The sequence below is a fragment of the Salvelinus fontinalis genome, chromosome 28 (assembly GCF_029448725.1).
Source record: "Salvelinus fontinalis isolate EN_2023a chromosome 28, ASM2944872v1, whole genome shotgun sequence".
NCBI classification, from domain to species: Eukaryota; Metazoa; Chordata; class Actinopteri; order Salmoniformes; family Salmonidae; genus Salvelinus; species Salvelinus fontinalis.
Genome location: NC_074692.1, coordinates 35,443,589 through 35,464,808, shown reverse-complemented (window position 1 = coordinate 35,464,808; position 21,220 = coordinate 35,443,589). Strand labels below are relative to the sequence as shown.

The window sequence follows — 21,220 nt, the reverse complement described above, 5'->3', positions numbered from 1 at the left end:
AATAAGAGGAATAGAGGAACACTCCTGTCTTTCTACTGCCTCTCTTCCTCTGACTCTTCCTCTTCCATATGTAACCTTTACTCAACAGTCAGGTCAGGGTTTCTTATACAAGGCAGTATAACTCTGGGCTGTGATCTACTCACCCGTAGAGCTCTTCATCCTCTGGGCTGGGGCGAAGCAGAATCTTAGGAGTGGTCTTTGCTGACGCTGGAAAACAACAACACAGCATTAGCACATCGAAACAAATAGTGACGGGTGAGTTCTCATCAATGACCACCCGGACTCGTTGGCTACATACTCATTCAATGAAGGACACTGACAGGTTGAAAAGCAGCAGTCTAAAAATCTGATTACTAATTTTATAAGATTACATTTAAACAGGGCCTAGGTAGGATTTGAGGCCACTTGTTCTTGATGCACTGCAATGTGGGTAAAATATGCATTGTGGGTACCTGGTGGCTCGTCGAGGCGTGGCGCACCCTCTGATTCCAGGTTGGCAGGGTCCGGGGCGGGGGGGTCCTGTAGAGGGGGAACCCTGAAAGGTGAGGCCATGGCAGACATCTTGGCTACCCTTGGAGAGTCTTCCAGGCTGGTTAGAGGTCTGGGTGGGAAGGACACACTGGACAGGTTGGACACAGGAACAATACCTCTACCTGACCAATAGTTTACTGGAACAGTACCTCTACCTGACCTATACTGGAACAGTACCTCTACCTGACCTATACTGGAACAGTACCTCTACCTGACCTATACTGGAACAGTACCTCTACCTGACCTATACTGGAACAGTACCTCTACCTGACCTATACTGGAACAGTACTGGAACAGTACCTCTACCTGACCTATACTGGAACAATACTGGAACAGTACCTCTACCTGACCTACACTGGAACAGTACCTCTACCTGACCTATACTGGAACAGTACCTCTACCTGACCTATACTGGAACAGTACCTCTACCTGACCTATACTGGAACAGTACCTCTACCTGACCTATACTGGCACAATACTGGAACAGTACCTCTACCTGACCTATACTGGAACAGTACCTCTACCTGACCTATACTGGAACAGTACCTCTACCTGATCTATACTGGAACAGTACCTCTACCTGACCTATACTGGAACAGTACCTCTACCTGACCTATACTGGAACAGTACCTCTACCTGACCTATACTGGAACAGTACCTCTACCTGACCTATACTGGAACAGTACCTCTACCTGACCTATACTGGAACAGTACCTCTACCTGACCTATACTGGAACAGTACCTCTACCTGACCTATACTGGAACAGTACCTCTACCTGACCTATTCTGGAACAGTACCTCTACCTGACCTATACTGGAACAGTACCTCTACCTGACCTATACTGGAACAATACCTCTACCTGACCTATACTGGAACAGTACCTCTACCTGACCTACACTGGAACAGTACCTCTACCTGACCTACACTGGAACAGTACCTCTACCTGACCTATACTGGAACAGTACCTCTACCTGACCTATACTGGAACAGTACTGGAACAGTACCTCTACCTGACCTATACTGGAAAAATACTGGAACAGTACCTCTACCTGACCTACACTGGAACAGTACCTCTACCTGACCTATACTGGAACAGTACCTCTACCTGACCTATACTGGAGCAGTACCTCTACCTGATCTATACTGGAACAGTACCTCTACCTGACCTACACTGGAACAGTATCTCTACCTGACCTACACTGGAACAGTACCTCTACCTGACCTACACTGGAACAGTACCTCTACCTGACCTATACTGGAACAGTACCTCTACCTGACCTATACTGGAGCAGTACCTCTACCTGACCTATACTGGAACAGTACCTCTACCTGACCTACACTGGAACAGTATCTCTACCTGACCTATACTGGAGCAGTACCTCTACCTGATCTATACTGGAACAGTACCTCTACCTGACCTATACTGGAACAGTACCTCTACCTGACCTATACTGGAACAGTACCTCTACCTGACCTATACTGGAACAGTACCTCTACCTGACCTATACTGGAACAGTACCTCTACCTGACCTATACTGGAACAGTACCTCTACCTGATCTATACTGGAACAGTACCTCTACCTGACCTATACTGGCACAATACTGGAACAGTACCTCTACCTGACCTATACTGGCACAGTATCTCTACCTGACCTATACTGGAACAATACTGGAACAGTACCTCTACCTGACCTACACTGGAACAGTACCTCTACCTGACCTATACTGGAACAGTATCTCTACCTGACCTATACTGGAACAGTATCTCTACCTGACCTATACTGGAACAGTATCTCTACCTGACCTATACTGGAACAATACTGGAACAGTACCTCTACCTGACCTATACTGGCACAGTATCTCTACCTGACCTATACTGGAACAATACTGGAACAGTACCTCTACCTGACCTACACTGGAACAGTACCTCTACCTGACCTATACTGGAACAGTACCTCTACCTGACCTACACTGGAACAGTATCTCTACCTGACCTATACTGGAACAGTACCTCTACCTGATCTATACTGGAACAGTACCTCAACCTGACCTATACTGGAACAGTACCTCTACCTGACCTATACTGGAACAGTACCTCTACCTGACCTATACTGGAACAGTACCTCTACCTGACCTATACTGGAACAGTACCTCTACCTGATCTATACTGGAACAGTACCTCTACCTGACCTATACTGGCACAATACTGGAACAGTACCTCTACCTGACCTATACTGGCACAGTATCTCTACCTGACCTATACTGGAACAATACTGGAACAGTACCTCTACCTGACCTACACTGGAACAGTACCTCTACCTGACCTATACTGGAACAGTATCTCTACCTGACCTATACTGGAACAGTATCTCTACCTGACCTATACTGGAACAATACTGGAACAGTACCTCTACCTGACCTATACTGGCACAGTACCTCTACCTGACCTATACTGGAACAGTACCTCTACCTGACCTATACTGGAACAGTACCTCTACCTGACCTATACTGGCACAATACTGGAACAGTACCTCTACCTGACCTATACTGGAACAGTACCTCTACCTGATCTATACTGGAACAGTACCTCTACCTGATCTATACTGGAACAGTACCTCTACCTGATCTATACTGGAACAGTACCTCTACCTGATCTATACTGGAACAGTACCTCTACCTGACCTATACTGGAACAGTACCTCTACCTGACCTATACTGGAACAGTACCTCTACCTGACCTATACTGGAACAGTACCTCTACCTGGCCTATACTGGAACAGTACCTCTACCTGGCCTATACTGGAACAGTACCTCTACCTGACCTATACTGGAACAGTACCTCTACCTGACCTATACTGGAACAGTACCTCTACCTGACCTATACTGGAACAGTACCTCTACCTGACCTATACTGGAACAGTACCTCTACCTGACCTATACTGGAACAGTACCTCTACCTGACCTATTCTGGAACAGTACCTCTACCTGACCTATACTGGAACAGTACCTCTACCTGACCTATACTGGAACAATACCTCTACCTGACCTATACTGGAACAGTACCTCTACCTGACCTACACTGGAACAGTACCTCTACCTGACCTACACTGGAACAGTACCTCTACCTGACCTACACTGGAACAGTACCTCTACCTGACCTACACTGGAACAGTACCTCTACCTGACCTACACTGGAACAGTACCTCTACCTGACCTATACTGGAACAGTACTGGAACAGTACCTCTACCTGACCTATACTGGAAAAATACTGGAACAGTACCTCTACCTGACCTACACTGGAACAGTACCTCTACCTGACCTATACTGGAACAGTACCTCTACCTGACCTATACTGGAGCAGTACCTCTACCTGATCTATACTGGAACAGTACCTCTACCTGACCTACACTGGAACAGTATCTCTACCTGACCTACACTGGAACAGTATCTCTACCTGACCTACACTGGAACAGTACCTCTACCTGACCTACACTGGAACAGTACCTCTACCTGACCTACACTGGAACAGTACCTCTACCTGACCTACACTGGAACAGTACCTCTACCTGACCTATACTGGAACAGTACCTCTACCTGACCTATACTGGAGCAGTACCTCTACCTGACCTATACTGGAACAGTACCTCTACCTGACCTACACTGGAACAGTATCTCTACCTGACCTATACTGGAGCAGTACCTCTACCTGATCTATACTGGAACAGTACCTCTACCTGACCTATACTGGAACAGTACCTCTACCTGACCTATACTGGAACAGTACCTCTACCTGACCTATACTGGAACAGTACCTCTACCTGACCTATACTGGAACAGTACCTCTACCTGACCTATACTGGAACAGTACCTCTACCTGACCTATACTGGAACAGTACCTCTACCTGATCTATACTGGAACAGTACCTCTACCTGACCTATACTGGCACAATACTGGAACAGTACCTCTACCTGACCTATACTGGCACAGTATCTCTACCTGACCTATACTGGAACAATACTGGAACAGTACCTCTACCTGACCTACACTGGAACAGTACCTCTACCTGACCTATACTGGAACAGTATCTCTACCTGACCTATACTGGAACAGTATCTCTACCTGACCTATACTGGAACAGTATCTCTACCTGACCTATACTGGAACAATACTGGAACAGTACCTCTACCTGACCTATACTGGCACAGTATCTCTACCTGACCTATACTGGAACAATACTGGAACAGTACCTCTACCTGACCTACACTGGAACAGTACCTCTACCTGACCTATACTGGAACAGTACCTCTACCTGACCTACACTGGAACAGTACCTCTACCTGACCTACACTGGAACAGTATCTCTACCTGACCTATACTGGAACAGTACCTCTACCTGATCTATACTGGAACAGTACCTCTACCTGACCTATACTGGAACAGTACCTCTACCTGACCTATACTGGAACAGTACCTCTACCTGACCTATACTGGAACAGTACCTCTACCTGACCTATACTGGAACAGTACCTCTACCTGATCTATACTGGAACAGTACCTCTACCTGACCTATACTGGCACAATACTGGAACAGTACCTCTACCTGACCTATACTGGCACAGTATCTCTACCTGACCTATACTGGAACAATACTGGAACAGTACCTCTACCTGACCTACACTGGAACAGTACCTCTACCTGACCTATACTGGAACAGTATCTCTACCTGACCTATACTAGAACAGTATCTCTACCTGACCTATACTGGAACAATACTGGAACAGTACCTCTACCTGACCTATACTGGCACAGTATCTCTACCTGACCTATACTGGAACAATACTGGAACAGTACCTCTACCTGACCTACACTGGAACAGTATCTCTACCTGACCTATACTGGAACAGTACCTCTACCTGATCTATACTGGAACAGTACCTCTACCTGATCTATACTGGAACAGTACCTCTACCTGATCTATACTGGAACAGTACCTCTACCTGACCTATACTGGAACAGTACCTCTACCTGACCTATACTGGAACAGTACCTCTACCTGACCTATACTGGAACAGTACCTCTACCTGATCTATACTGGAACAGTACCTCTACCTGGCCTATACTGGAACAGTACCTCTACCTGGCCTATACTGGAACAGTACCTCTACCTGGCCTATACTGGAACAGTACCTCTACCTGACCTATACCGGAACAGTACCTCTACCTGACCTATACTGGAACAGTACCTCTACCTGGCCTATACTGGAACAGTACCTCTACCTGACCTATACTGGCACAATACTGGAACAGTACCTCTACCTGACCTATACCGGAACAGTACCTCTACCTGACCTATACCGGAACAGTACCTCTACCTGACCTATACCGGAACAGTACCTCTACCTGACCTATACCGGAACAGTACCTCTACCTGACCTATACTGGAACAGTACCTCTACCTGATCTATACTGGAACAGTACCTCTACCTGACCTATACTGGAACAATACTGGAACAGTACCTCTACCTGACCTATACCGGAACAGTACCTCTACCTGACCTATACCGGAACAGTACCTCTACCTGACCTATACCGGAACAGTACCTCTACCTGACCTATACTGGAACAGTACCTCTACCTGACCTATACTGGAACAATACTGGAACAGTACCTCTACCTGACCTATACCGGAACAGTATCTCTACCTGATCTATACCGGAACAGTACCTCTACCTGATCTATACCGGAACAGTACCTCTACCTGACCTATACCGGAACAGTACCTCTACCTGACCTATACTGGAACAGTACCTCTACCTGACCTATACTGGAACAGTACCTCTACCTGACCTATACTGGAACAGTATCTCTACCTGACCTATACTGGAACAGTATCTCTACCTGACCTATACTGGAACAATACTGGAACAGTACCTCTACCTGACCTACACTGGAACAGTACCTCTACCTGACCTATACTGGAACAGTACCTCTACCTGACCTATACTGGAACAGTACCTCTACCTGACCTATACTGGAACAGTACCTCTACCTGATCTATACTGGAACAGTACCTCTACCTGACCTATACTGGCACAATACTGGAACAGTACCTCTACCTGACCTATACTGGCACAGTATCTCTACCTGACCTATACTGGAACAATACTGGAACAGTACCTCTACCTGACCTACACTGGAACAGTACCTCTACCTGACCTATACTGGAACAGTATCTCTACCTGACCTATACTGGAACAGTATCTCTACCTGACCTATACTGGAACAATACTGGAACAGTACCTCTACCTGACCTATACTGGCACAGTATCTCTACCTGACCTATACTGGAACAATACTGGAACAGTACCTCTACCTGACCTACACTGGAACAGTATCTCTACCTGACCTATACTGGAACAGTACCTCTACCTGATCTATACTGGAACAGTACCTCTACCTGATCTATACTGGAACAGTACCTCTACCTGACCTATACTGGAACAGTACCTCTACCTGACCTATACTGGAACAGTACCTCTACCTGATCTATACTGGAACAGTACCTCTACCTGGCCTATACTGGAACAGTACCTCTACCTGGCCTATACTGGAACAGTACCTCTACCTGGCCTATACTGGAACAGTACCTCTACCTGGCCTATACTGGAACAGTACCTCTACCTGACCTATACCGGAACAGTACCTCTACCTGACCTATACTGGAACAGTACCTCTACCTGGCCTATACTGGAACAGTACCTCTACCTGACCTATACTGGCACAATACTGGAACAGTACCTCTACCTGACCTATACCGGAACAGTACCTCTACCTGACCTATACCGGAACAGTACCTCTACCTGACCTATACCGGAACAGTACCTCTACCTGACCTATACCGGAACAGTACCTCTACCTGACCTATACTGGAACAGTACCTCTACCTGATCTATACTGGAACAGTACCTCTACCTGACCTATACTGGAACAATACTGGAACAGTACCTCTACCTGACCTATACCGGAACAGTACCTCTACCTGACCTATACCGGAACAGTACCTCTACCTGACCTATACCGGAACAGTACCTCTACCTGACCTATACTGGAACAGTACCTCTACCTGACCTATACTGGAACAATACTGGAACAGTACCTCTACCTGACCTATACTGGAACAGTATCTCTACCTGATCTATACCGGAACAGTACCTCTACCTGATCTATACCGGAACAGTACCTCTACCTGACCTATACCGGAACAGTACCTCTACCTGACCTATACTGGAACAGTACCTCTACCTGACCTATACTGGAACAGTACCTCTACCTGACCTATACTGGAACAGTATCTCTACCTGACCTATACTGGAACAGTATCTCTACCTGACCTATACTGGAACAGTACTGGAACAGTACCTCTACCTGACCTATACTGGAACAGTACCTCTACCTGACCTATACTGGAACAGTACCTCTACCTGACCTATACTGGAACAGTATCTCTACCTGACCTATACTGGAACAGTATCTCTACCTGACCTATACTGGAACAGTACTGGAACAGTACCTCTACCTGACCTATACTGGAACAGTACCTCTACCTGACCTATACTGGAACAGTACCTCTACCTGACCTATACTGGAACAGTACCTCTACCTGACCTATACTGGAACAGTACTGGAACAATACCACTACATGTCCTATATTGTAGCTCACCTCCTGTAACTCATCTCACATCTTTCCATTCATCCATCTATCCATCCAGTCATCATATTTTCAGTCATCCATCCAGTCGTCCATCCATCCAGTCGTTCACCCATCCATCCATTGTCATCCATCCATTGTCATCCATCCATTGTCATCCATCCAGTCATCCATCCATCCAGTCAGGTTGGACACTAAGAATGTTGTGTATTATTTATTACACAGTACAGTAACAACTTTCATATTATTTCTGACTGAGGTACACTGTATATCTGTGTTCTTCACTTCTCATATCCATCTATTCATCAACGGACAGGTTAAATTCTCTCTTTCCATCTATTATAGACCTACTATACCTCCCTCCCTCTCTCTCTCTCTCCCACCTCCATCCTACCTGGGGTAGTCTCTCTCATTAGAGGAATGGGAGGAGAGGTCAGACTGGCGAGATCTCCTGTCCTCCTGGGGAGAGTAGGAATGGTAGGACTCCATCTCTGAAATATCTGAGAGAAAGAGATAGAGAAAGAGAGACAGAGAAAAAGAGAGAGAGAGGGGAGAAAGAAAGAGAGAGAGGAGAGAGAGAGGGAGGAAGAGAGAGAGAGGGGGAGCGAGAGAGAGAGGGAGAAAGAGAGAGAAGGGAGAAAGAAAGAGAGAGGGGGGAGAGAGGGTGGAAGAGTGAGAGAGAGAGAGTGTGAGTGAGTGAGAAACAGAGAGATTAGATATAAACATATCGTATTCACTGTGTTCACTTCACCAGGAGAATTTGTACACCAGAGGAAACCTGATTGGTTGTCCGAAGAAGAAGGCCCATCACCAGTCCCCTAGCTGTGTTGGAATCAGATAGAGGTGGAGTAACTGAAGAATGTTCTGCCTCTATAACATGTTCTGAGTGACCTCACACTGCATACAGTTCTGTACTATACTGTCAATCTAATCCAGGATGACTGTTAGAAACTCTGAAGATCTGACAAAGTCATGATAAAATGGCTGACATACAGTATTTAGTATGAAATATGATACTATCCATGACTCATAACAATTGAAGAGGTTAGTCTCCAGATCAGTGTGGCTATACATTCTACAACTAGATAGATCAGATTAATATTAATCCAGATCAGTGTGGCTACGCATTCTACAACTAGATAGATCAGATTAAGATTAATCCAGATCAGTGTGGCTATGTATTCTACAACTAGATAGATCAGATTAATATTAATCCAGATCAGTGTGGCTACGCATTCTACAACTAGATAGATCAGATTAAGATTAATCCAGATCAGTGTGGCTATGCATTCTACAACTAGATAGATCAGATTAATATTAATCCAGATCAGTGTGGCTACGCATTCTACAACTAGATAGATCAGATTAAGATTAATCCAGATCAGTGTGGCTATGCATTCTACAACTAGATAGATCAGATTAAGATTAATCCAGATCAGTGTGGCTATGCATTCTACAACTAGATAGATCAGATATGTATTAGATTGTCTGTCTGGTTTCATAACAGTGAAATTAAAAGGTAGTGAGCACCTGTAGCCACACTGGGCCTGTAGTCCACTCCTGATACATACAGACTGTGCTGTACAGTACAGAGATCTAACAGTGCTCAGTCACTCTGCTCTGTCACTATATCCTGTGTATTCCCTCTGATCTCTTTGCCAATGAGAAGGAGGAGAGGGGAAGGAGGAGAGGATGAGGAGAGGAGAATGTGTGTGCCTGCAGAAAAGCGGAGCCAGGTGTGAGAGAGAAAGAGAGAGAGAATGAGAGAGAGGGAGAGAGACCGTGAGAGTGCCATATCTAAATGGATACATCATATCTAGTGCCCTGAGTTGTTCCTTACCACGTAACACTAACCAGGAAAAACTCCAGGCCTTTCGTTATAACCCAAAACTCTAGCCCAGAGTTTTTCCTGGTCAGAACTCAAGGCACTAGACTATGCCCCATTGATCTAAGGCGTTGGCATTAGCTACAGCATCGTAGTGTATTCAGTCTCACTTCATTACCAAATATATTTTTCACATCTAATTTTTGGCCAATTAAAAAGTGATTTGAGTGAATGTGATAGTGACCATGGCGATGTTTCCCGGGACAGGCCATTACATCTCTATACATTACATTAGAGTTAGAATCATTCAGACAGACTGTAGCTGTAACGCAGTAGGGAGGAACAGTGGAGGACAAAAAGTGATGACTGGTCCTCATCAGGGAGAAAGAGAGAGAGAGAGAATGGGGAGGGAGGTGAGAGAGAGAGAGAGAGTGGGAGTATGGAGGTGAGAGAGTGAGAGGGAGAATGGAGGGAAAGTGACCACAAGAGCGAGAGAGTGAAGGAGTGATAGCACAAGAGAGAAAAAGAGTGGGGGAGAGGGGAGGGTGAGGGAGGGAGAGGGAGGGAGAGGTGAGGGTGAGGGTGGGAGAGGGAGGGAGATGGTGAGGGAGGGAGAGATGAGGGTGAGGGAGGGAGAGGTGAGGGAGGGAGAGAGAGGTGAGGGAGAGGTGAGGGTGAGGGAGGGAGCGGTGAGGGAGGGAGATGCGAGGGTGAGGGAAGGAGAGGTGAGGGTGAGGGAGGAAGAGATGAGGGAGGGAGGGAGAGGTGAGGGTGAGGGAGGGAGAGGGAGAGGGAGAGGGAGAGGGAGAGGGAGAGATGAGGGAGGGAGGGAGGGAGGGAGGGAGGGAGGGAGGGAGGGAGGGAGGGAGGGAGAAGGAGAGGTGAGGGAGAAGGAGAGGTGAGGGAGTTACTGTGAATGGTGATGTTGCATCTGAAAGTGCATGATCCGGTTGCATTAACAGTCCTCATGAGCAGCTCCTGTAAAGAACTATTGACAGACAGCCCAACAGACAGACAACCCAACAGACAACCTGACAGACAGACAGCCCAACAGACAGCCTGACAGACAGACAGCCCGACAGCCCAACAGACAGCCCGACAGCCCAACAGACAGCCCGACAGACAGACAGCCCGACAGACAGACAGCCCGACAGACAGACAGCCCGACAGACAGACAGCCCGACAGACAGACAGCCCGACAGACAGACAGCCCGACAGACAGACAGCCCGACAGACAGACAGCCCGACAGACAGACAGCCCGACAGACAGACAGCCCAACAGAGATGGCTAGATAGACAAAACAGACAGCTAGACAGACAGGAAGACAACTAGACAGACAGGAAGACAACTAGACAGACAGGAAGACAACTAGACAGACAGGAAGACAACTAGACAGACAGAAAGGAGGCTAGACAGACAGGTAGATGACAGGACAGACAGGCAGACAGCCGTGCGGCTAAACATACAAACAGACAGCTAAACATACAGGCAGACAGCTAGACAGACAGGCAGACAGCTAGAGAGCCTGACAGACCAACGGCTAGACAGACGGCTAGACAATCAACCCAACAAACAGACAGCCTGACAAACAGACAGACGGCTGGATAGACAGACAGACTGGCTGACAGACGACAGAAAGACCGGCTGACAGGCAGCCCGACAGACAGCCTGACAGACAGATGGCTAGACAGACAGGCAGATGGCTGGACAGACAGGCAGACGGCTGGACAGAAAGACAGCTGGACAGACAGACAAACACATATGGCTAGCTAGACAGACAGACAGCCCGACAAACCGACCCGACAGACATCCCGACAGACAGACATACCTCTCATAACAAAAGGTTGTGTATTTCTAGCAGGAGAGCCACACGTAACAATACCTGGTAGGTATTAAAATAAGAGATAGGTGAACGGGTTTATTGACGGGTGAATTGAAACATGGAAACATGAAATAAACTGGTCAAAGTTGGTTTAACCGGTGTGTTTGGTGTTTTGTACTGAACAGCGTGGTCTGGTTTTGTCTCCTTTTGTCTAGACTCTTGATACTGTAGATAAATATTGGTGGTATTTACTGGTTTCCCTTTTGTCATGGCAACAGGCCACAAATCTTGCTGCTGTGATGGAACACTGCGGTATTTCACCTAACAGATATGGGAGTTTATTAATGTTTGATTTGTTTTAAAATTCTTTGTGGGTCTGTGTGATCTGTGGGAAATATGTGTATCTAATATGGTCATACATTTGACAGGAGGTTTGGAAGTGCAGCTCAGTTTCCACCTCATTTTGTGGGCAGTGTGCACATAGCCTGTTTTCTCTCGATTGCCAGGTCTAATAGCATTCAAGCATTCAAATAGCATTCAAGTTTGCTCTGTTTTTTTGTTCATTCTTTCCAGAGTGTCAAATAGTTCTTTTGTTGTTTTCTCATAATTTGGTTGGGTCTAATTGTGTTGCTGTCCTGGGGCTCTTTGGGGTATGTTAGTGTTTCTGTGTGTGAACAGTCCCAGAAATAGCTGGCTAAAGGGACTCTTCTCTAGGATCCTCTCTCTGTAAGTGAGGGCTTTGTGGTGAAATGTGTGGGCATCTCTTCCATTTTGTGAAATCTTGGTTGGTGAGCAGACCCCAGACCTCACAACCATTAAAGGGCAATGTGTTCTATAACTTATTCAAGTATTTTTAGTCAGATCCTAATCCTATGTCAAGTTTTATGTTCCCTTCGATGGCGTAGAAGGCTAGACAGACGGCTAGACAATCAACCCAACAGACAGACAGCCTGACAAACAGACCATCTGCTGGATAGACAGACCGACAGAAAGACAGGCTGGCAGGCAGCCTGACTAACAGACCGTCGGCTGGATAGACAGACCGACAGAAAGACAGGCTGACAGGCAGCCTGACAGTGCTCCTGTTCTTCAACTGCCCTCCCATTCCCTGTCTTCAGCCTATAGGGGCCTTCAGCCACACACTACTTCCTGGTAATCAGCCTATCCTCGCTGATTTACTGTGACAGTTGACAGGCAGGGAAGTCAGGTCTGTTTTCACGGGCTGGACTGAGATCAGTCTATCACAGCCACATTGACAGGAACAGACCATGTATGATTAGCCCTGAAAATAACACACTTTGTATGAAATGGTAATGTGATGCTGTATGTTGAACAAACAATATAGGTTGAGACAAAAACACTTGACAATAATTCACTCAAATCCGGTAGTATTCAACTCCTGTTAAACACTGAAGGAAGAATATTAATATGTTGTTACCATGGTTATAATGATGCAGTAATCTTGCCTTGGTTTTTCATGCAACTTCCTGTATTTGGAATTGAATAGTAGTCAAGTTACTACCATTTCTCTAAGTTGTTGCAGGTTTTTACTAATGACAGAATATGGTGTACTCAGTATTAAAGCTATGGGAAGAATAACAATTGACTTTAAGTGGTACAAAGCTAAGATGTATTTGTTCTATATGTACTTTTAAGTACAATTAAATGTACAGTAAAATATTTGTACTAAATGTAAAGTAAAAAATAAAATATGGCATTATTCAACCTACTGTACTTAATAAATCACACAGTACAAAATAAATTGTGATTAAAATACTTTATTAGTTTTAGGAAAGTGTAAAAAAAAAGAAGTAAAATAGCAAAACGGAAGTGTAAAAGTGTAAAAGCTTGACAACTTGTTGTAGTGTAGCAGTGTTGTGACATGGTTCATGTTTACAGCTTAAAGGCAACCAAACGTTACTGACGCGTGAGTCTGTCTTGGGTGGCCCTTCATCTAAAAGTATGACATTTAATCTGGAAGAGAGAAGACAAAAAGGATTTCTCTTTTGTAGGCTACGATTGAGGAAATCTCTTTTTGTTGTCAACACTGTATATTCTGTTTAACTTCCTAGTATGAGTTAGGAGTGTACTTAGGCTAGTAAATAGTGTACTTGGGCTAGTAATGAACCACTTTAGGTGACTCTGTCTGTCCTAGAAGTAAACTAAGAATGGACTGGGTGACCTCTGTGACATGGCAGTGACAATACCTAATTTCGTGTCCCATTTTTAACCCGTTAAAAGCCAGATATTTTTACCTCAACAGGGCCGTGGTCTGATTGGTGGCTGTCTACTCAAGGAATGTTTAAATAATGTCATTTGATACTGTTGAATATCATTTTCTACTGATGACTAATATATATATGACTAACTAGTATCTTCACACTCCTAAACTGATCTGTATCAGCTGTAATATGTTTCCTATTTGACCCCATTCATGCTTATGAAACACCCAGTGTTGAGTCAAAGAATGGTTGGTTTTCATGCTCATGATGACCGTACAGTGTTGCCAATGAGACTTGGCAACCCAATGAGACTTGGCAACCCAATGAGACTTGGCAACACTAATCTGTACTGTATAGTGTAGTGTTGTCACGATACCAGAATTTTGACTTCAATACCGATACCAGGTTAAGTATCATGATACTCGATACCAAAACGATATGATACCGAAATTATACTCGATTCCCCCTTGAGAAGACAAGTAGCCTGGCTAGCTTACTATTGCCCCCTTGAGAAGACAAGTAGCCTGGCTAGCTTACTACTGCGCCCTAGAGAAGACAAGTAGCCTGGCTAGCTTACTACTGCGCCCTAGAGAAGACAAGTAGCCTGGCTAGCTTACTACTGCCCCATAGAGAAGACAAGTAGCCTGGCTAGCTTACTATTGCCCCCTAGAGAAGAAAAGTAGCCTGGCTAGCTTACTACTGCCCCCTAGAGAAGACAAGTAGCCTGGCTAGCTTATTACTGCCCCCTATAGAAGACAAGTAGCCTGGCTAGCTTACTATTGCCCCCTAGAGAAGACAAGTAGCCTGGCTAGCATATTACTGCCCCCTAGAGAAGACAAGTAGCCTGGCTAGCTTACTACTGCCCCCTTGAGAAGACAAGTAGCCTGGCAAGCTTACTACTGCCCCCTAGAGAAGACAAGTAGCCTGGCTAGCTTACTACTGCCCCCTAGAGAAGACAAGTAGCCTGGCTAGCTTACTACTGCCCCCTAGAGAAGACAAGTAGCCTGGCTAGCTTACTACTGTCCCCTAGAGAAGACAAGTAGCCTGGCTAGCTTACTACTGCCCCCTAGAGAAGACAAGTAGCCTGGCTAGCTTACTACTGCCCCCTAGAGAAGACAAGTAGCCTGGCTAGCTTACTACTGTCCCCTAGAGAAGACAAGTAGCCTGGCTAGCTTACTACTGTCCCCTAGAGAAGACAAGTAGCCTGGCTACCTTACTACTGCCGCTTTGAGAAGAGAAGTAGCCTGGCTAGCTTACTACTGTCCCCTAGAGAAGACAAGTAGCCTGGCTACCTTACTACTGCCCCCTTGAGAAGAGAAGTAGCCTGGCTAGCTTACTACTGCCCCCTAGAGAAGACAAGTAGCCTGGCTACCTTACTACTGCCCCCTTGAGAAGAGAAGTAGCCTGGCTAGCTTACTACTGCCCCCTAGAGAAGACAAGTAGCCTGGCTAGCTTACTACTGCCCCCTAGAGAAGACAAGTAGCCTGGCTAGCTTACTACTGCCCCCTAGAGAAGACAAGTAGCCTGGCTAGCTTACTACTGCCCCCTAGAGAAGACAAGTAGCCTGGCTAGCTTACTACTGCCCCCTAGAGAAGACAAGTAGCCTGGCTAGCTTACTACTGTCCCCTAGAGAAGACAAGTAGCCTGGCTAGCTTACTACTGCCCCCTTGAGAAGAGAAGTAGCCTGGCTAGCTTACTACTGCCCCCTAGAGAAGACAAGTAGCCTGGCTAGCTTACTACTGTCCCCTAGAGAAGACAAGTAGCCTGGCTAGCTTACTACTGTCCCCTAGAGAAGACAAGTAGCCTGGCTACCTTACTACTGCCCCCTTGAGAAGAGAAGTAGCCTGGCTAGCTTACTACTGTCCCCTAGAGAAGACAAGTAGCCTGGCTACCTTACTACTGCCCCCTTGAGAAGAGAAGTAGCCTGGCTAGCTTACTACTGCCCCCTAGAGAAGACAAGTAGCCTGGCTACCTTACTACTGCCCCCTTGAGAAGAGAAGTAGCCTGGCTAGCTTACTACTGCCCCCTAGAGAAGACAAGTAGCCTGGCTAGCTTACTACTGTCCCCTAGAGAAGACAAGTAGCCTGGCTAGCTTACTACTGCCCCCTGGAGAAAACAAGTAGCCAGGTTAGCTTACTACTGCCCCCTAGAGAACATTCAGACACATTACTAGACAGACTCGATCCTCTCAATCCGTATGTGACACGAGACACACAGAAGTACCAAAAGTTTTTTTAAATTATAGTACTGAACCGTTTTTCATGTTTTAGTATCCAAAAAGTTCCGACGTTTCGATATACCGTGCAACACTAGTACAGTGATCAATGACATGTCAGTGGAGCAGAGAAAACCAACACACTCTCAACTTCTGGGACTGGAATATAACCCATACAAACCACTATATTCTGTGAATACTGCTCTGCCATTGGTCAGGACAGGTGTCCGTCATCTTCTAAACTCTGAATACCGCTCTGCTATTGGTCAGAACAGATGTCTGTCATCCCTATCCCTCCCCAGTCAGTCACTCACCGTCAGGTTCGGAGTCAGAGTCGACGAGGGACGGGATACGGATGAGGATCTGTCTCCGGTCTCTTTGGATGACCAGCTGGAGTTTTCCTCTAGACTTCTCAATCAGCTTCCCTGCATCGTTCAGAGACAGGTTCTCTGTTACTGTCCCGTTGATCTGAAGAGAGGGAGATCGGAAGCAGAGAGAGGAGAGGAGAGGAGATATAGGAGAGAAGAAAGGAGAGTGAGGAGAGGACAGGAGAGGAGAGTGAGGAATAGGAGAGAAGAGGAGATATAGGAGAAAAGAGGAGATATAGGGGAGAGAAGAGTGAGGAGAGAGAAGAGAGGAGAAAGAGGAGAGGAGAAAAGAGGAGAGAGAGAGAGAGAGAGAGAGAGGAGAGGAGAGGAGAGGAGAGGAGAGGAGAGGAGAGGAGAGGAGAGGAGAGGAGAGGAGAGGAGAGGAGAGGAGAGGAGAGGAGAGGAGAGGAGAGGAGAGTGAGGAGAAAAGAGAGAGAGAGAGAGAGAGAGAGAGAGAGAGAGAGAGAGAGAGAGAGAGAGAGAGAGAGAGAGGAGAGGTGAGAGAAGGAGAGATAGGAGAGGAGAGAAAGGAGAGAGGAGAGTGAGGAGAAAAGAGAGAGAGGAGAGGTGAGAAAGGAGAGGTGAGAGAGGAGAGGTGGGAGAGGAGAGAGAGGAGAGAGAGGAGAGAGAGGAGAGAGAGGAGAGGAGAGAAGAGGAGAGAGGAGAGAGAGGAGAGGAGAGAGAAGCGAGGGGAGAGGCGAGAGAGGAGAGTGAGGAGAGGAGAGTGAGGAGAGGAGAGTGAGGAGAGGAGAGTGAGGAGAGGAGAGTGAGGAGAGGAGAGTGAGGAGAGGAGAGTGAGGAGAGGAGAGGAGAGTGAGGAGAGGAGAGTGAGGAGAGGAGAGGAGAGTGAGGAGAGGAGAGTGAGGAGAGGAGAGGAGAGTGAGGAGAGGAGAGTGAGGAGAGGAGAGAGAGGAGAGAAAGGAGAAAAGAAAGAGGAAAGTGAGGAGAACAGAGAAACAGAGAAAGTAGAGTATAAATTAGTGGGGTAGTGAATTGACAGTTTGGGTGTGAGATGAAGAGAGGAATGGGGAAAGCGATTAAACATGAAACATTTGGCAGCATCCTACTTTGCAGTCATGCCTATGACGACCAATTAAATTGAAATTGAGAGTGTGTGTGTGAAGATGTGTGACTGTGTGTGTGTGTGTGTGTCTGTAGACCTTGAGAATGATGTCTCCCTCCTGTAAGTTTCCGTCCTTGGTAGCCAGTCCTGTACTGGTCATCTCCTTGATGAAGATCTGACTGCCCAGACGCAGACCGTACTCTAGACAGACACACAGTTAGTGACTAGCTGCAGCAACCAGAGAACATACCTCAAGCCTGACCTTAAAACCCCCGTAACCTCTGACCTTTACAAAATGACCATTACAAAATCTAAGCAGGTCCTTTAAACATCATCCCTTCCTAAGGACTGAACACTTATTGTAAAGGAACTAACATTATGATCACAGCTTCTCACCATCGTTGGGTTAGTTACTGTAGTAGACTATGTCTGGTACCATCGTTGGGTTAGTTACTGTAGTAGACTATGTCTGGTACCATCGTTGGGTTAGTTACTGTTGTAGACTATGTCTGGTACCTTCGTTGGGTTAGTTACTGTTGTAGACTATGTCTGGTACCATCGTTGGGCTAGTTACTATAGTAAACTATGTCTGGTACCATCGTTGGGTTAGTTACTATAGTAAACTATGTCTGGTACCATCGTTGGGTTAGTTACTGTAGTAAACTATGTCTGGTACCATCGTTGGGCTAGTTACTATAGTAAACTATGTCTGGTATCATCGTTGGGTTAGTTACTATAGTAAACTATGTCTGGTACCATCGTTGGGTTAGTTACTATAGTAAACTATGTCTGGTACCATCGTTGGGTTAGTTACTGTTGTAGACTATGTCTGGTACCATCGTTGGGTTAGTTACTGTAGTAGACTATGTCTGGTACCATCGTTGGGTTAGTTACTGTTGTAGACTATGTCTGGTACCATCGTTGGGTTAGTTACTGTTGTAGACTATGTCTGGTACCATCGTTGGGTTAGTTACTGTAGTAGACGATGTCTGGTATCTTCGTTGGGTTAGTTACTGTAGTAGACGATGTCTGGTACCATCGTTGGGTTAGTTACTGTTGTAGACTATGTCTGGTACCATCGTTGGGTTAGTTACTGTAGTAGACTATGTCTGGTACCATCGTTGGGTTAGTTACTGTAGTAGACTATGTCTGGTACCATCGTTGGGTTAGTTACTGTAGTAGACTATGTCTGGTACCATCGTTGGGTTAGTTACTGTAGTAGACTATGTCTGGTACCATCGTTGGGTTAGTTACTATAGTAAACTATGTCTGGTACCATCGTTGGGTTAGTTACTGTTGTAGACTATGTCTGGTACCATCGTTGGGTTAGTTACTGTAGTAAACTATGTCTGGTACCTTCGTTGGGTTAGTTACTGTAGTAGACTATGTCTGGTACCATCGTTGGGTTAGTTACTGTAGTAGACTATGTCTGGTACCATCGTCGGGTTAGTTACTGTTGTAGACTATGTCTGGTACCATCGTCGGGTTAGTTACTGTTGTAGACTATGTCTGGTACCTTCGTTGGGTCTGTTCTTGACCAGCAGGACATTAACAGGTTTCTCCAGGGGCTCCAGGTCTCTAGCTCCTCCTCCTCCTCCTCTTGGGAGGTCCGGGGAGGAAGGCTCCTGGAGTTGGTCTCTACTCTTACTCTTCACCATCCTCCCTCCAGTACCTCCCACATCCCCGTACCTCCCCCCTCCACGCTCGTAGCTGTCCCCCCGGCCGTAGCTCCTCCCACCTGGACTCCCTCCTCCCCTCTCCCGGTCCGTGCTCCTCCCCCGGCTACGTTCCCGTGGATACCGCAGCCTCTCGGGACTGGGCGGCTCCCGGTCCAAGGCCCGCCCCTTGCTGTTGTCACGGCGATGCTCGGGGCTCGGCGATGCCCTCTCCTGGCTCCTCCCTCGGCTCCTCCCCCGATTACCGCGGCCGCCGTAGTCGGGGTCCAGGTAGTTCTTGTTGTCGGGGGTGAGGTCATGAGGCTCGTGGGTGTAACCGGGCCCACCGTTGCCACGTTGCCAGCCCCCGTCACTCTGGTTGTCATCGGCATCGTAGTAACGGGTGGTGCCGAAGTCTCGACTCTTGCCGCCGGGGGACGGGGGGGGCTTCAGGGAGTGGAGAGCCACCTTCCGAGGTCTCTTCACCGTCTGAGGAGAAGCACACACAGAGAGACAGACAGGGTCAACCATTACACATTGTATTGCTATGCAGAGAGCTCAGGCCTGGAACACTGCTGCATTTTGATGGAAAGGATCACAAAACACCCAAGAGACTAACACACGCACACGCACAGAGAGAGAGAGAGAGAGAGAGAGCCGGGAGCAAGAGTGGGGCAGTAGGGTTATTTTGGGCTATGCAGTATTAAAGGTGTGACAGTGTTAACCTCTCTTGGGTAGGGGGCAGTATTTTCACGTCCGGATGAAAAGCGCGCCCAAAGTAAACTGCGTGTTACTCAGGCCCAGAAGCTAGGATATGCATATAGATAGATTTGGATAGAAAATAGAGGTCGACTGATTAAACGGAATGGCCGATTAATTAGGGCCGATTTGAAGTTTTCATAACAATCGGAAATCGGTATTTTTGGACACATATTTTTTTACACCTTTATTTAACTAGGCAAGTCAGTTAAGAACACATTTTTAATGACGGCCTTCAATGACGGCCTAGGAACGGTATGTTAACTGCCTTGTTCGGGGGCAGTACGACAGATTTTTACTTTGTCAGCTCGGGGATTCGTTTTTGCAACCTTCCGGTTACTAGTCCAACGCTCCATCACCTGCCTTTCATTGCACTCCACGAGGAGCCTGCGTGGCAGGCTGACTACCTGTTACGCGAGGGCAGCAAGAAGCCAAGGTAAGTTGCTAGCTAGCATTAAACTTATAAAAAACAATCTTCACAATCACTAGTTAACTACACATGGTTGATGATATTACTAGTTTATCTAGCGTGTCCTGCGTTGCATATAATCGATGCGGTGCCTGTTCATTTCTCATCGAATCACAGCCTACCTCGCCAAACGGGTGATGATTTAGCACTGTCGTTGCACCAAACCTAACCATAAATATCAATGCCTTTCTTTAAAATCAATACACAAGTATATATTTTTTAAAACCTGCATATTTAGTTAATATTGCCTGCTAACAAGAATTTCTTATAATTAGTGAAATTGTGTCACTTCTCTTGTGTTCCGTGCAAGCAGTCAGGGTATATGCAGCAGTTTGGGCCACCTGGCTCGTTGCGAACTGCGTGAAGTCCATTTATTCCTAACAAAGACCGTAATTAATTTGCCAGAATTTTACATAATTATGACATGACATCGAAGGTTGTACAATGTAACAGCAATATTTAAACTTAGGGATGCAACCCGTTAGATAAAATACGGAACAGTTCCGTATTTCACTGAAAGAAAAAACATTTTGTTTTCAAAATTATAGTTTCCGGATTCGACCATATTAATGACCAAAG

The 21,220-nt window shown here is 46.3% G+C and overlaps 1 protein-coding gene across 4 annotated transcripts in view; it reads right to left on the bottom strand.

Annotated features, from left to right (window-relative positions):
• LOC129826640 (tight junction protein ZO-2-like) overlaps positions 1-21,220 on the bottom strand; it is a 255,547-nt gene that overhangs the window by 58,771 nt on the left and 175,556 nt on the right. For all 4 annotated transcript variants that reach the window (XM_055887581.1, XM_055887585.1, XM_055887583.1 and 1 more), the window contains exons 5-10: positions 19,275-19,902; positions 17,856-17,959; positions 16,642-16,795; positions 8,637-8,742; positions 453-601; positions 144-207 (exon numbers count right to left, since the gene is read on the bottom strand). In XM_055887581.1, coding sequence (XP_055743556.1) covers positions 144-207; positions 453-601; positions 8,637-8,742; positions 16,642-16,795; positions 17,856-17,959; positions 19,275-19,902 — 1,205 coding nt within the window. The remainder of the gene's footprint in view (positions 1-143; positions 208-452; positions 602-8,636; positions 8,743-16,641; positions 16,796-17,855; positions 17,960-19,274; positions 19,903-21,220) is intronic.